The 17,617-nt window shown below is 40.0% G+C and overlaps 1 protein-coding gene across 3 annotated transcripts in view; it reads left to right on the plus strand.

The window, feature by feature from the left end:
* MARCHF6 (membrane associated ring-CH-type finger 6) overlaps positions 1-17,617 on the plus strand; it is an 84,553-nt gene that overhangs the window by 26,928 nt on the left and 40,008 nt on the right. For all 3 annotated transcript variants that reach the window (XM_059173656.1, XM_059173655.1, XM_059173657.1), the window contains exons 4-8: positions 2,792-2,935; positions 8,643-8,715; positions 12,939-13,107; positions 15,464-15,653; positions 17,501-17,562. In XM_059173656.1, the coding sequence (XP_059029639.1) occupies positions 2,792-2,935; positions 8,643-8,715; positions 12,939-13,107; positions 15,464-15,653; positions 17,501-17,562 (638 nt within the window). The remainder of the gene's footprint in view (positions 1-2,791; positions 2,936-8,642; positions 8,716-12,938; positions 13,108-15,463; positions 15,654-17,500; positions 17,563-17,617) is intronic.

Genomic DNA, 17,617 nt, shown 5'->3' on the forward strand with positions numbered 1-17,617 from the left:
TTTACTTTGTTTTTATTTGAGGGATTATAAATGACTGAAGTCATTACGGTTTTATTTTTGGAACTTTATTACCATCTGAAAAAGGTCAAGTAATTTATTTTGTATTCTTTAATTTTCTATAGGGCGTAAAAACTCTACAAGTTAAGGTTTATAGCAAACTAATTCTGAGTAATTGAGTATTTTCATGACGTTTCCTAGGAATTACTTGTGTGAGTTTTTTTGAGACCAATAAAAGCTTGTGTTGGTACATTTTAGTTAGCATTTGACATAGGCCATTCTCTTTATCTTTCTCAAAAACTTTATTTACTGGTTTAATGACTTGTGTATCAAGTATCCTCTTAAAGTAGGTGATCTTTGTGGGTATATTGCAAAATTGCTTATTCCTGAATGTTTGCAGCTCTGAATAGTTTTTATAATAGTTCATTCATTAGTTTTAGATCATTGATTTTAAAGCTTTACACGTCATAATTCCTTATGTTGGCCTCACTGGAGAAATGTGTTTGTTCCTCCCATGTATTCTTTCTGAGACCTGTGGTAGAGCAGTGGTTTTTTTTCATTGGAACCATTTAAAAAGAAAGTCTTTCTCAAACATGGCAAAACCTTTCTCTGAGTGTGTTGAACCACATCTTACAGAGAGATAGGAAGATTTGGATTTACTGGTTGGAATACTAATTACTGTTGAAAATTGGGCGAGGGGGATGATTGGCCAACAAATGTCAGTAGGTGATTTGCTTCCACATGAAATGACTTTGCTACAGATTGTACTTTTTGAGTGCTGGGTCTAAGGCTTGTATTTGGGAGGAGGACTTGGTCTTTTTTTCTTTTTTTTTTTTAATTGAAGTATAGTTGAGACACAATGTTAACGTTAGTTTTAGATGTACAGCATAGTGTCTTTGATGTTGTGCTTGCCACAAGTATGGCTCCCATTTTTCACCGTACAGTGTTTGTATATATTCCCTCTGCTCTGCCTTTCATCCCTGTGACTTATTCCCTTGTACCCATTTTGCCACCTCCCCTTTCCCTTTTGCATCTGCCAATTTGTTTTCTGTATTTGTATGTCTGTTACTGCTTTTCTGTTTGTTCATCTCTTTTGTTACTTCCGTATGTAGTAAAATCATACGTTCTTTATCTTTCACTTACTGACTTAATTTCCTTAGCACAGTACCCGCTAGGTCCATCCACGTTGTCACAAATGGCAGGGGTCCTAATATTTTTCATGGCTGAGCAATATTCCATTGTGTGTATATACACACTATTCTTTCTTTATTCATTTATCAGTGGGTGCTTGGATTGCTTCCATACCTCGGCTGTTGTAAGTAATGCTGCAATAAACATAGTGCATATACCTTTTCGAGTTAGTGTTTTTGTTTTCCTTGGGTAAATACCCAGAAGTGGAATTACTGGATTGTATGATACTATGTATTTTTAACTTTTTGAGGAACCTCCATACTCCTTTCCACAGGGGCTGCACGTCTTTACATTCTCACACCTAACAATGCACAAGGTTCCTTTTTCTATACCTCCTTGCCAACACTTATTCTTTCTTTCTTTTTTTTTTTTAATTAAAAGATTTTATTTATTTGGCAGAGAGAGACGCAGCAAGAGAGGGAACACAGGCAGGGGTAGTAGGAGAGGGAGAAGCAGGCTTCCCACTGAGCAGGGAGTCTGATGTGGGACTAGAACCCAGGACCCTGGGATCATGACCTGAGCCAAAAGCAGATGCTTACCCCCTGAGCCCTGTTAACCCCAGGCACCCCTATTAACTTTTTGATACTAGCCATTTGACAGGTATACGGTGATATCTTACTGTGGTCTTTACTAAGGAGGGTTCTTTCTTGGTAACATGTCAACAGCTTTACCTTTTGCTCCTGTTGGCTTTAATCTGATACTTTATAATTTGGGAAGCCAGATAATTGCATTGTTTAAATGCTAAAATATGTTTAAGTTAGCTTTGCATGAAGTCATGCTGATGACTGAAGGTTGTGAACTGACCTTGAACCTTTTTTCCTGCACAGAGAGACCTTTTTTGTTGGTTTCTACATTTCACATGTGATTTGCTTCTAGATGACTTTTGGGTAAATGTAGCATTGTTTAAGTATTTGATTCACTTTTTTCTTTAAATTTTTTTAAAGATTTATTTATTTATTATTTGACAGAGAGAGAGAGAGAGAGAGAGAGAGATCGATCGATCGATCACAAGTAAGCAGAGAGGCAGGCAGAGAGAGAGGGGGAAGCAGGCTCCCTACTGAGCAGGGAGCCTGATGTGGGGCCTGATCCCAGGACCCTGAGATCTTAACCTGAGCCGAAGGCAGAGGCTTTAACCCACTGAGCTGCCCAGCACCCTGATTCACTTTTTTTAATAGGAAAAGATATTCAAGTGAAATAGAAAGATTGAGGGCGCCTGGGTGGCTCAGTGGGTTAAGCCGCTGCCTTCGGCTCAGGTCATGATCTCAGGGTCCTGGGATCGAGTCCCGCATCGGGCTCTCTGCTCATCAGGGAGCCTGCTTCCCTTCCTCTCTCTCTACCTGCCTCTCCATCTACTTGTGATCTCTCTCTGTCAAATAAATAAATAAAATCTTTAAAAAAAAAAAAAAAAAAAAAAGAAATAGAAAGATTGAGAGTTAAGCAAGCTATACATGCCTATTTTTATATTTATGAATTAAACTATTATTGAATGTTTATGATTCAATATGTCAACTATATGTATTATGTTTTATATGTATTTATATTATATTATGTATTATTTGTATATGTCAATTCAAATTATATGTACTTTTTTTTTCTCTTCTAGTTTATTCTCCAGATATGCCTTCACGGCTTCCAATCCAAGACATATTTGCTGGACTCGTTACAAGTATTGGCACTGCAATACGATATTGGTTTCATTATACACTTGTGGCCTTTGCATGGTTGGGAGTTGTTCCTCTTACAGCATGTGAGTATTCATTTCTCAGTGATTGGATTTATACAACTTAAAAAGTTGTATAAACAATTTTATAATATTACATCATATTTTTGTTTGATATTTATTTGATGCTGCAATTTCATGTATTAGGAAAGCCTCACTTAGAAAACATTGTCCACCTAAATTAAGAACTGTTTTTAACAGATCATTTTCTTGAATGAAATGGGAATGAAAAACAGCATACAGAGGCTAATAATGAAAGTTCATGAAAGAATTGAAAAAGCAAAACCAAATTATAATTAGAAGGATCTTGATTTTTATTCTCTGAAGTATATTAGAACTTTCAAGGATGGCAGAAGTTAGATTATTTTTGAGATTTTTTTTCTTCCCTTTTAAAAGACAACTCCTGTATCTGTAATAGTTCTGAATAATTGGGAGGCTTATCTTTCAAGATACAGGAAGTTTTCTGGGAGGTTGTTATACTAGCCCTTAGTTGATCCCTTTTGGGTTTTTGTTTTTAGAGACATGCAGAAGGGTAGGTAGTAAATGGTGCCAAAGTATGTAGCTATGATTCTTTGGAGTTAAATGCAAGTGAGATTTTAAATAAGTATGATTAATATCCTTGAGTCCCTTTAAAATAAAATAAATTGATTATTTATGAAGATGCAAATCTTTGGGGATATGTTGAATAGCAGAATAGGTATTGTTGAAAAGTGTGAAGAGGTAAACTAGGAGATTGAGCAAGGGGTTCTCTTGGATATAACTCAGAGACAAGAAGTTGCATGTGTGAGGAGGAAAAAACCGGGAGGTGAAGGCTGCATCCAGTTGTTTCAGCACCTGTCTAGGAAGTACTTTCACAAAGTGAAGGATCATGGACATGAGGAAGTGACAGGCATCTTTTTGATCAAAAGAGAGAGAGCTCACCATGATGAAGGACGGCGCCTCACAAACCTAGACAAATTTTAAAGTTTTCCAGGATTGAATAAAATGGTAGATGTTCTACTTGCACATTTTCCTACAAAGTAAAAATCACATTGGTGTCAGACTTAAAATCAGCAGCTCTGAATGCTAGAGGACAGCAAAAACTTTAGACTTTGACATTTCTGAATCTGAAATCTACCCATAAATTATCCTCAGATGGAGGGACAAAATAAAGACATGCCAGTAGATGCAAGGGCATGAAAAGTTTGCCACCTCAAACCATTTATGAAAAAGAAACTGTTTGAGAATATACTTTCCCAAAATAAATGAGGAATCAGAGAGAAAGGCATGAACTGCAAAGAAAGAGAGACAGGTGCTTCCCCCAGTTAACTAGTAGTTGTTTTAATCTAAAATGACTGGTAATTTTTAGGTAGTTGCCTGGAACTAAAATTGGGAGAACTGAGGAGAGGGTAGAAATGAGAGCTTTTCAAGTTGCTTATCTTATTTGTGAGGAGACTGTAGATGCTCTAGACAGAGATAGGAAAACACCGTGTGACTCTGCATTAAAAATTATGGGGTAATCAACTAGAGTTCAGAACTAGACCCACATCTGCATCATCACCTGATTCATAACAAAGGTGCCACTGCTGTTCAGTGGAGGAAGGACGATCCTTTCTTTTTCTTTTCTTTTTTTTTTTTTTAAAGATTATTTATTTATTTGACAGAGAGAGAGAGAGAGAGATCACAAGTAGGCAGAGAGGCAGGCAGAGAGAGAGAGGAGGAAGCAGGCTCCCTGCTGAGCAGAGAGCCCGATGCGGGGCTCGATCCCAGGACCCTGAGATCATGACTTGAGCCGAAGGCAGCGGCTTAACCCACTGAGCCACCCAGGCGCCCAGGACGATCCTTTCAGTAAATGGTGTAGTGTCAGCTGGGTGGATGGCCGTACGAAGGAAAACAAATCATGTCATTATCTCACACCTGACACAAAAATTAATTTGAGATGGATCGTAAGCCTGAATATGATTTTTTTTTTTAAAGAATTAGTACTCTTTTATTTTTTATATAGAAATTTTTAGGATTTTGGGGCACCTGGGTGGCTCAGTGGGTTAAAGCTTCTGTCATCAGTTCAGGTCGTGATCCCGGAGTCCTGGGATCGAGCCCCGCATTGGGCTCTCTGCTTAGCGGGGAGCCTGATTCCTCCTCTCTCTCTGCCTGCCACTCTGCCTACTTGTGATCTCTCTCTGTGTCAAATAAATAAATAAAATCTTAAAAAAATTTTTTTTAGGATTTTATTTATTTATTTGACAGAGACACAGCGAGAGAGGGAACACAAGCAGGAGGAGGAGAGGGAGAAGCAGCACCCCATTGAGCAGGGAGCCCTATGTGGGGCTCGATCCCAGGACCCCGGGATCATGACCTGAGCTGAAGGCAGAAGCTTCACAGACCAAGCCACCCAGGCACCCCCTCAATGTAAATGTTAAAACCAAAAGATTTCTAAAAATATGGGAGAATGAGGTACCTGGATGGCTCAGTCAGTTAAGCTTCTGTTTCTTGATTTTTGGCTCAGGTCATGATCTTAGGGTTGTGGTATTGAGCCCTGCATCAGGCTCCAGCTCAGCACACCCTATTTGCTTGAAATGCTTTCTCTCCCTCTCTTTCTGCCCCTCCCCTTATTCATGCACATGCTCTTTCTCTGAATAAATAAATAAAATCTTTTTTTTTTTTTTTTTTTTTTAGATTTTTATTTACTTGAGTGAGACAAAGGTAGTGAGAGAGAGTACGAGCAGGAAGGAGACAGAGAAGCAGGCTCCCCACTGAGCAGGGAGCCTGATCTGGGCCTTGATCCCAGGACTCTGCAGTCATGACCTGAGCCAAAGGCAGACGCTTAACCAACCGAGGCACCTAGGCATGCAAAATAAATAAAATTTTCAAAAAAAAAACCATATATATATGTATACTTGTATGTATATATATAACCATAAAAGAAAATACTGAATAAATTGGACTTAATTAAAATTAAGAACTTTTATTCATGCTTTGGTACCTTTAAGAGAGAAAGGCAAGCCCCCCTGAGTGAGAGAAGATATTTGCAATACATACATCAAACGAAGGACCTGTATCTAGACTATGTAGGGAACTCCTAAAAATCAGTAAGGAAAAAGTAAACAACCCAAATAAAAAGACAAAAGTTTTGAATAGGTGTTTCTGGAAATATCTAAATAGCCAGTAACACAAAAAAGCTGCTCAGCCTCATTAGTCATGAGGGAAATGCACAAGAAGGTACTGCTACATACTCAGCAGAATGACTAAAATTAAAAAACAAGACAATACCAAATGTTTCTTAGGATGTGGAGCATTTGGAATATGCTAACATTGATGGTGGGAGTATATATGCTATAACTCCTTCGGAAAACTGGCAGTATCTACCAGTGGTAAATATTATCAACACCTTATGATTCAACAGTTCCGTTTCTAGGAATATAGCTGATGGAAACCAGAGCATTGTGTCTGCTAGAAGATGTTTAAGGATGACCACAGCGGCTTTGCTACTAGTAGTTAAAGACTGGAATCAACCGAATACCTGTCAGCAATAGGAGAGCAGGTGCATCATGGTTTTTCGGTATAGCGGAGTAGTACTTAGTGAGAAAAGAGCTCATTATCGGGACATAGAATAACGTGGATGAGTTTTACTCCGAGAGACAGGAACGGGCACAGAAGAGTATAGATTGTGTATGATTGCATTTATATGAAATTTTGAAGTAGGCCAAATTGATTTGTGGTGATAGAGATTGAATGGCGGTTACCTTTTTGCTGGAGATACTGACTAGGAAGGGGGTTGAGGAGCCTTCCAGAAAACTAGAAATGCTGAATATCTTGATCTAGGTGGCAGTGTCCTGGATATGTTCACATACAAAAATTCACCCAGACATACACTTAAGATTCATATAAATTTTACCTTAATAAAAAGTAACAAAACTTAAAGCTAAGTGCCGGAAGAATAGAAATGGGATTATGAGTTTTTGTCTTGAGAAGTCAGAGTATGAAACAGTAAATATCTGGAAAGTCCATCAAAAGACCGGAAAGACAGGGTTGGAGGGTAGAGGAAGGGATGTAAGAGAGGAAAGGGTAAGGCTCACGTTCTGTGATCATAAGAGTTTACACAGTTGTGTACAGAGGAACGTGGTTTACTATGAGAACTAAGTACAGAGCAGCCCAGGTTCATACTACAGAGATGTTAGCAAATGCTGGCAGAACACAGGAACAGTGATCATCAGCCAGATGTATACAAGATGAAAAACTTTAAATGGAGCAGAGCATTATATTTCATATTAGTAAAGGGCATAGTCATAAGAAAGTAAAACTAAAGAACTTTATGCATCAGAGTACGGGACTTCGAAATATATAAAGCATTCACTGTCAGATGGAAGACTAACACCTCTCCAAAGTCACAGCAAATAATCAAAAGTTAAGTAGAGGGGTGCCTGGGTGGCTCAGTGGGTTGGGCCACTGCCTTCGGCTCGGGTCATGATCTCAGGGTCCTGGGATCGAGTCCTGCATCAGGCTCTCTGCTTAGCGGGGAGCCTGCTTCCTCCTCTCTCTCTCTGCCTGCCTCTCTGCCTACTTGTGATCTCTCTCTGTCAAATAAATAAATGAAATCTTAAAAAAAAAAAAAGTTAAGTAGAGACTCAGAGGATGTAAGTAAATGCAGTTAACAGGCTAGCTCTCTGTTCTGACTTGTTTACATGCGCTTATACACAGACTTGTAATTAAAATTTACGTTCTATCACAAAATATGTAGTCTGTAGCTTTTTAAAGTTAGCAGTGTACCCTGGTATCTTCTGTATGAGAACGTGTTGAGCTACTGTACTATTTTTTTTTTGAGTTACCTTATATTTTTAATGGATGCACAGCACTCTGTAGGAAGGAGGCCTGTAATTTCTGAATCCATTTTCTGATTTACAGATATTTGGTTTGTTGTTTGTTTTACTTTGTTACAGGCACACTTGCCTTGACTATTTTATAAACATATGTAATTTCTATTATAGAAGTTTTTTCCTACCTTTTCATTTTGATTTGACTTTTTGAAAACAGCCATTGAAGTCACTGAAAATTTCTGATACTAAGCTATAGGGGATGCTTAAACTAATATACAAGTTTTGGTTAGAAAGAAAATCAGCTGTTTCCTCTTGGGCCCTATTTCTGTTCTTGCCTTTCTAAGGATGAGGGGATGGCTGTGCATTCACCCATGCTTTATCTTTTTTCCCCTTCATGGCCAAATTTAAGAATCTTTCTTTGAGGACACTTGAATCTGTGTTTTTAAAAAAATGGTTGTTAGTTTGCCATTCATGTTATTGGACCATTATTCTTCTGAAAGGTCCTCTTAATTTCAAATTGTGTAATCCCAGAACTGAAACCCTTTATTTTCAAGAGCAGACTCAATGAATTTTAGAGTTCTTGGTTAAAAAAAATTCTCCATATTGTAATTTAAAGATCTTTACTTTTTTTTTTTTTTTTTAAAGATTTTATTTGATAGAGATCACAAATAGAGAGGCAGGCAGAGAGAGAGGAGGAAGCAAGCTCCCTGCTGAGCAGAGAGCCGGATGCATGCGGGGCTCTATCCCAGGACCCTGAGACCATGACCTGAGGCAAAGGCGGAGGCTTAACCCGCTGAGCCAGCCAGGTGCCCCAGGGTTTTCTTTCAATGTAGTATTTTAGGACAGTCTTGCGAAGACTAAATATTTTTAGGGGCTTACACTTCACCTGTTTAGTTCATGATGTATGTCGTAACCGAATGCTGTCTTGCCCTTCTTGGCAGGCCGTATCTACAAGTGCTTGTTTACTGGCTCCGTGAGCTCACTACTGACACTGCCACTGGACATGCTGTCCACGTGAGTACTTGTGAAGCTGGAAAGCTGCACAGAAGAGCTAGTGCTGGGTTTTCCTGTATGCTTTTATTTGTTAAAATTTGAAAAGTCCTTTTGTTTCAAGGACAAAGAGTAATTTATGTTACTTACTCTGACAGTTATAGCTACAGTAGGAGTAGTTGATATATGTACGTGTTTGTTCTAAAACATACCTGTTTTAAAGACTATTTTGTACGGCGGGACGATATGTTAAACAGGCAGCCATGCAGTGTGAGATCTGTGCTATCATGTTCATGTGCCGAGAGTTCATTTAAACATGTATTTTTTTTAACAGCATAGTCCTTTGAATTCAAATTTAGTTTTTAAATGTTTCTTGTTATTATTAGAATATGGGCTAAAAACTTGTTCACTGTCATTATTTTACTGTATCATAATTTGCCATTAAGCATTGTTAACTGTTTTCTTGGGAAAGATGTGTTTTTATTACCGATGTCAGAATTAGAAATGCCGTAAATGATTAACTGTATCAAGATCATTAAATATTAAGCCTGCCAATGGTTGCCCCTGTATTTGCTAAATCTTTTTTTACCCAGCTGACCTTAGGTTTCTGATTGCTGTGTCAGTCAAGACAGAACAATACAAAACCATCCCATGGAACAGAAGTATTCTGTTCCATTAAAATAAGCCACAAGGCAAAAGAAGAGAGCAGGGAGGGCATACTATATTTCTGATAGAAAAGGAAATAAGGAGTTCTTTTAAGTCTCTTGCATCTGCACCATTATTTTTAATCATGTTTCTAAATATTTAGAAATATTAATCATGTTTCTAAATATTTAGAAACATTAGATGTGTCTGTGACTTGGTTTTTCTGCTTGCTGGTAATACATTTTTGGGACAGGTCAGGTATTTCATTTATGTCTGTCTTCAGGAGCGTAGGGAATAATAGATAAAAGGTTTTCACCTTGAACTTATTTACGTTAGAATTATTTTTTGTTTTCATTAATAAAGAGCAGCTTTGATAAAGTAATGTTTAGAGTAGACAGGGGCCTCGAAAGAGGGTGCTCTTAGCTGTGGCCATGACAAAAAAGAGAAGCAGTAATTTAACACATTTGAAAGTTTGGAGCTAGTGTAAGAAGATAACCCTTTATGTAAGAATACAGGCCTTTTGTGAAGTGACCCAGTGGAAACAAATAGGATGGCATTCCCATTTCCGGACATCAGGTTTTTATCTCAGCCATCCAGAACATGGTCTCAGTATAGAAGTGTAAGAAGTTTGTCTTGAATGGCTCAGCTGCCATTCATTATGTCTTTGGTATATGACATCGTTCACCTCTGGCTGGCATTTAGGAATCATGTACATCACAGAGATGCGTATTGGAAGTAGTGAGAGAAGTCCGATAAAAGCAAAGGTGACTGCTAAGAATGGTGGACGTTTTATTTTAATATGTATAAGCTAATAAAAGAACCATTTCAGGGGCGCCTGGGTAGCTCAGTTGGTTGGACGACTGCTTTCAGCTCAGGTCATGATCCTGGAGTCCCGGGATCGAGTCCCGCATCGGGCTCCCAGCTCCATGGGGAGTCTGCTTCTCCCTCTAACCTTCTCCTTGTTCATGCTGTCTCTCACTGTCTCTCTCTCAAATAAATAAATAAAATCTTCCAAAAAAAAGAACCATTTCACATAGGGTGTTCTTGTTCTGTTTAGTTCAGGCCAAAATTTTCTAAACCACGGTAGTTAACGAGTGTGTATGGTAGCAGCCAGTCAGTATCTCAGTTGTTTAGAAAAGGAGACTTGAATTCCAATCTTTGCAGTTTAATGAAGCAGAAATGCATTATTTTTCTAATGATTTCTGTTTTAATTGGCTATGTTAACATTTACCAAAGCCTAAATATGAAAAACAGGTGCTTTTGGAAGGCATGTCAGTGAAATGTGAGACAAACAGGTGTAGTATCCTGCTTCCCTACTCTCTTTACTACTTGTCGGTGCAGCTGTTACCCTCTGGTTGTTGGGCAGATGTGATCACTTAGGCGATAGAATGAGGTAGTTGGTTGTAATAGAAGGAACCCTAGCATTTGAACATGGTTTCTGTATCTGCAGGTTATTTGGTGACTGGGCAAATCATTGGCCCTTTCTGAACCCGTTTCCTCCTCTGTAAAGTGAGGAAGATCATGCCTCAGGGCTTTGAGTGGGCTGTTTAAAGATTAAATTCACATATATGCATAAAGACTATATATGAATTTTGAGTATTAGGTTAATGTATAGCAGAATTTTCACTAAAGCTCAGAGCTGTTGCTTGTCTTACGTTGGCAGGCTTCCCCTCTGTTTCTAACCTGATTGGTTAGTGGGCCACCAGAACTGCCTTCAGGAGACTGCTGGTCGGCACAAGAGGAACACCAGAGGCATGGCTGGGGATAGTCAAAAGAAATTATAAACGTGGTTTGGTTTTGTAATCCCATGCTGCATTTTACAGTTTGAAGACTTGAGCCAGTTTTCCTGAAAACTAAAGTCGTTTAAAAAACTACCTTAAAAGTACTTTAAAAGTAGTTTAAAAACCTAAGTAGCCCCCCCAAAAAAAACCTAAGTAGTTTAACTAAACTACTTTTTTTAATGAGCAGTGTTTCATTTTCTCTGTAGTATTAATTTTATTTATGAAATTTTACTTTAAATTTTCTTAATATTATAGTAGCTGCTTACATATCCTGTAGCTCAGTTCTTTAGATCATCTCTAGGCACAATATATCAATTAATTTTGCTTCAGAGCATACTGTCCCCAAAACTTACTGGCTTAAAACAGCAGTAATTTTATTGGCTCATAATTCAGGGGTCAGCAGTTTGGGCTGGGCTCAGCTGACAAGTTCATCTGTTGGGCTTTCCTCAGGTACTCAGGTATTTCACTGTAGTTGGGTGGTCTGAGATGGCTCCAGCTGTGCACCTGGGTTCTCTTCCATGTGCCCTCTCATCTCTCGGAGAGCCAGCAGGGCTTCTCTACGTGTGCTCGCAGGGCAGCATTCCAGAAGGGTGACAGTTGAAGTTCACAAGCTCTCTTCTAGTCTCTAAACTCAGGCTGCCTCACGTTGGTCCAGGCAAGTCACAGAACCAGTCCAGATTCTAGGTGTGAGGGAAAAGAACTCTACAAAGGGCTTGTCACTGTTTAAAATGGTCATCAAACAATTGTTATTGCTGATGATGAGTACGGAGTAGAAATAGTGGGTATTTAGTCTGAGGTTAACAAAGTTTTAATAATCTGGAGGGTTTCTTAGCATGGGAATCGTTAGATTCCTCTTTTGATTAGGATACATTTCAGGTCATATCTGTGGGCCACATTAATGCATTATGTTTGGAACCAGTAGGCTGAGGTCTTTCAAATGGACCCCTCTCAGATTTTCCATGGTGGAAGAAGTCCTTCTATTACGATAAAGGATTTTCTGAAGGCCACTAAGATTCTTGAGTTATCCTTGAATTATTCTGAAATCAGACATAGACTAGAGAATGACAAGCCCCTTCCTTCCTCCTTGAGAGGAAAAGAACATGAGGTCTTTGGTGTTAGAATACTACAAGTATCATAATATAATTTGTCTATCTGAATTTGTTGAGGAGCTAATAACATACTTACGATGTATTTGCAGTTAGCATAAAAATTTAATCTGCTTTCCAAGTGATACCTAAAGTATATTACAGACTTCTGTCTTGCACATTGCATCCTGAGTATCTCTCAGCTTGCTTGCTTTACATTGTCATTAGGCCTTTCTGGAGGTTCTTCTTTTCTGACTTGCTGATTATTTGTGTGGGTTATCAGCTAACCAAGTTTATTAAACTTGTGTGTAAAATAAGGATAAGGAAATTCTTAGGGTGAGTTGGACAGTCATTCACCTTTCATAAATTACATACATACTTGGCCTTGGTCAGTGTTTGGTTGCTTTTGGGTTTTGCCTTTTGCCTGTTTCTAAGCCATGTTCAAAGAATGGCTGGGTAGCTAATTTCTATGTAGTTCTGATGTTATTCTTGACTTATTAAAATACAAATACATATAATACAATATATAAATAAATATATTTGGCCAGCTTATAAGATAGATAGAATTTCTCCTATCTCAGAAATGATTCTGAGAAACTGATTTTTACCCAGAAAATTATGACTCGTTTTCTGTCTCTTCTTTCTGACATTTTAGTTTAAGATGAAATGTTGTTACCTTTGGTTTCTTAATTTTAAGCATTCTTTGGAGTAATTCTATATAATTTTTTTTAAATAGGGACAATTTATTGGCGGATTGTTTGCAGGGTTGTTTTGTGGTGACATGCACGCTGTGCGCATTCATCAGCCTTGTGTGGCTGCGAGAGCAGATCGTCCACGGGGGCGCCCCGATTTGGTTGGAACATGCTGCCCCGCCCTTCAACGCAGCGGGGCACCACCAAAATGAGGTAACCCCTCCATCCCTGAACTGGTTCTGTTTGTGTAGTTCTGTTTGTGTTCTGTCTTGCGCCCCCTTGCAAAGCATGATAGTGAAAGGTTTAGGAGAAGATTAAGGAAGAAGGCACTTCTACTTTGCTTCTTAATTTTGGAGCGAGATCGGGAGCAGTGTTGGGGTGTACTGAAGTACTCTTTCAGGCCCTTTGCCAGATTGACTGCTTCGTGCCGGCCTGTAAGCGAACATAGAGACTCCCCGGTCTCTTTATACCGACATGCTGTGGGCCACTGAGGAGGTGCCCTGCTTTCTGGGCTCATCCCTTTCTTCTTATGCAAAATGCCTTGTGTTTGCTGCTCCCAGTAGCAACCGTACTAAAAGTAGAGTCATTGGAACTCTTACACAATCTGATGCAGTTTCACTTTTTCTTTATGAGAGATGCATGCTTAATGTTAGATGCAGGAGCATTTACTAGATGTGTTAAGAGAAAGAGGATTAGATAAATGACTTTTAGTGTCTTGCTTGCTGAGAAATTATTGGGCTGAAAATGTTAAGATTTAGCTATGTACAAAAACTATGCTTTGTAAAATTTTATTACAAAAAAAATGACTCTAAGATACTTAAGATGATAATTAACAACTTAATTTTTTCATTTAAGGACCTTTTGCTGTATCAGTGTGTAGTTCGATTTCCATCAGATTCTGCCATACTTTTTTCTTTACAGGGTTGAGTGTAACTTCTTAGCACATCACACATACGAGAAATGAGACTAGAAAGAAAAGACACTTCTTACCTAGTATTAATACTTTTATCATTGTATCTCATATTTTGAAATACTTAATGTTGCTCTTTCAGAATCTTCATTGACTCCAGGGCATTCAGTGTTTTCCTTAACTATGTCTTTGCATTAGGTAGGTAGCCAGACTCCGTAAAAGCCTGAGGAACTGACAGAGTCCATACGGCCAGGTTTACCTACTAAGCAGCAATTATAAATTGTTTCCTTAAGTGTTTAACTGATAACAGAGAATTAAGTTACAGATCTGTATGGGTATAAACAAATAGGTATGTAGGTGAATACGTCTTTATCCCTGAGGCAGTTGGTAAAGGCAGGAGATGCCTTCTAAAGAAGGATTATGGGCCAGAGTTGGTCGTGGGGTTTGAGTCTCATTATGAGCTGGCCCCCATCCCTGTGGCCCCTGCCCTCCAATGTGGCACATGTGCTAGAGTCTGAGTTCTGTTTCCCCAAAGTTAAAGAATGGAGACTGAACAGTACCAAAGACACAAAGAAACAGAGAAGCCCAGAGTGATCAAATAAGGTCACCACCAAGTGAGATGATGGCTGAGAAGCCAGAGGTCATGCTAAGAATGGCTGTTCAGGTCCAGGTTCCACGAGAGCTTCCTGGGGTTCCACCAGATAGCCTTGATGAAGACTATGTTGAAGACCTTGAGAGCATTCCATAAAGGAATCCTCCTAACCCTGTAGTCATAGGTTGCAGCTGAGCCCAGGGATGTCCTCAGACCTTTTCAGGAGCTTGCTGTACAGTGGCTGAGACCTAGTGTTCACGGAGAGGAGCAGATTGTGGAGATGCTGGTACAGAAGTAATTCTGGGTTGTCTTGCCTGAGCAGTGACGTCAGCTTGGGGTCAGAATCACCGGCTGAATCTTATTGCTCCCTTCTTGCTTAACCTACTTTTGGTGAAAAGTAACCAAAGTTCTCTTTGTTGCAAGATCCAACTGTGGTCATGGGAAATCTGAACCTTGGGTTTCTTTGAGTTTGTCCTTGACTAGTTGTAATAAGATTAAGTCAGAACTTCTATCTGAGCCTTTTTTTTGGCTGAGGCAGCTCTAGTTCCAGAAGCTGAACTCCAGAAGGAGTTCCTCTGCCCTGTTGTTAAGATAGACAGCCTGCTGCTTGTTTTTACTCTGTTGAATGCCTTGTTTTTTGCACTTTGTGACCTGTTTTAATGTATTGTTTATGTATCCAGAGAGGTAGTGGCTTTAACTTTCTGAATTCTTGATTTTTGCTCTGCTGGCATGAGTAGAAACTTCTGTAACTCTACCAGTAACTGGTTTGGGATGTGCCTGAAGTGTTAAAGTTAGCCAGATTTGTTGACCCATTTTCTGTAATACTTTATAAAATCCCTAAATTATACTGAATGAATATATACACTGTGAAGTGAGTTTATCTTCTCATATGCCGAGTAGATCCAAAAATCAGATACTTGTAGAAAAGATAACTTTGAGAAGTGTTTTTTTTAATAGTTTGTGTTTATTTGCTAGTTTTATTATTTTTTAACGGGAAGAGTGCGATTTGGAAATAGAACAGAATTGAGACAAGTTAGCTACATTTCTGGGCTCTTCTATCATTTTAGGCTCCAGCAGGAGGAAATGGTGCTGAAAATGTTGCCCCTGACCAGCCTGCTAACCCACCAGCTGAGAACGCGGTGGTGGGAGAAAACCCCGATGCCCAGGATGATCAGGCGGAAGAGGAGGAGGAGGACAACGAGGAGGAAGATGACGCGGGTGGGGAGGATGCGGCCGATGCCAACAACGGGGCTCAGGGTAATGGCTGCTGGCCCGCGCTTACCCTTCCTTCGTGACCATGAGTCCCTGTACAGCTGTCCTTGAGAAGGACTGGAGAGTTCAAAATATTATGGGTTTGGAGTTCTATTTCTAACCTGTTTTTACTTTATTTTGCAGATGTGCATTTATGGATATACATATGTGTAAATTTGTGTGTGTGTGAAGTAGGGCGCATTTTGTGGTGTTTATTTTTTAAAAGGTTTTATTGATGTGTTTGAGAGAAAGTGAGAGGACGCGAACAGAGGAGGGGAGGCCGAGGGAGGAGGAGAAGCGGGCTCCTCGCCGGGCGGGGTGCTGGACGCGGGGCTCGAGCCCGGGACCCCGGGGGGCGGCCTGAGCTGAAGGCAGACGCTTCACTGACTGGGCCACCCAGGCACCCCACATTTTGTATTTTAATATCCTGCTCAACAGGACTTTTATAGGGTGGATAGGAAGAAGTTATTTGTAAGTTGAACTGGACTTGAATATTTTTAAAGGAATTTGGTACAGATTTCTATATTTCCTTTCGTTTCTCTTGAAAAGCACAACTCTTAATATCAAAGAATTCTTGAAGTGTACGCTGCAGGTCAGATGTCATTATGAAAACCATTTTCTCATTTTCTAGCAGTCTAACTCCAGAACGCAAAAGCCGACCCAGGACTGTGCCCGCCAGTCAGCTGGCAGTAGCTCACCCCCTCTGCTTGTCTCCTCCCGCCCCAGATTTTTCCTCTCCAGCACTGCCCTGTCTCCGTCCACTGGAGATCGCTGGTGGCTGAGGGTCTCCTGGGTGCCAGGCACTCAAACAGATTCCTGCCTTCATGGAGCTCCTGGTCTAGTGAGGAAGCAGGAGTGCCCAAGGGCACAAACACCTCGTTACACGTTGTGATAAGTGTGCAGTTGCTCTGAGGATGCTGTTGGGAGAGTCTGTTTTATTTTTTTTTTTTTTTTTTTTTTTTTTTTAAAGATTTTGTTTATTTATTTATTTGACAGACAGAGATCACAAGTAGGCAGAGAGGCGGGCAGAGAGAGAGGAGGAAGCAAGCTCTCTGCCAAGCAGAGAGCCCGATGTGGGGCTCGATCCCAGGACTCCGGGATCATGACCTGAGCCGAAGGCAGAGGCTTTAACCCACTGAGCCACCCAGGCGCCCCGGGAGAATCTGTTTTAAACAAGATTCTCCAGGTAGCTCAGAGTAGGTGATACTTGAGGTGAGCCTGAAGGAGCAGAACAAGCAAGTTGTGTGCTGGGAGCAAGGGGCCTTTGTAAGGAGCCGAGAATCTATGATCAGACGCTCCAAGAAGGCAGCCTGCTGCCACTGGTGTGGCCATCCTTTCCTTCTCTCCGTCTAACGCAGGAGCTCCCGATTGCGTAGTTCTGTCTTCCACTTGTGGTCCACAGAGCGCTCCCAGTGCTCTCCTGCTTTTAAAATCCGATCGTGGTTACACGTGTTACACTAAAGAAACAAAATCCACCTTTAACCTCCACCCCCCTGCCACCCATGAGCTGATCCCTGTCTGCCTTTCATACTTCATCTTCTACCTTTCCCTCCCCACCCCCAGAGAATTCTTGTTCCTTGGCTTCCTTGTTTTTCTTAAAATTGCCAGATTTGTTCCTGACTCAGAGCAGTTAAGTTCCCGCTTTCACATAACCCTATTTGTTTCCTTTCTGGCACTTAACCACATTATGTGTGTTGTTGTATTTATGTATTTGGGTTCTTATTACCTAACAAGCAAAGAATGTAGTTCAGCTTCTCATCAGCAGCTTACAAAACACCAAATTAAAAGCGTATGTTTTATTACTTATGGTTCAGGTTCCATCAGTAATCTTTCAACTACAATTCTTTTTCCAGATGACATGAACTGGAATGCTTTGGAGTGGGACCGAGCTGCAGAAGAGCTTACGTGGGAAAGAGTAAGATTCTTTCTATCATGCATTCTGGTGTTTTAACCTTAAACTATGTGTTGAA

This window comes from Mustela lutreola, chromosome 5, assembly GCF_030435805.1.
Source record: "Mustela lutreola isolate mMusLut2 chromosome 5, mMusLut2.pri, whole genome shotgun sequence".
Classification (NCBI taxonomy): Eukaryota; Metazoa; Chordata; class Mammalia; order Carnivora; family Mustelidae; genus Mustela; species Mustela lutreola.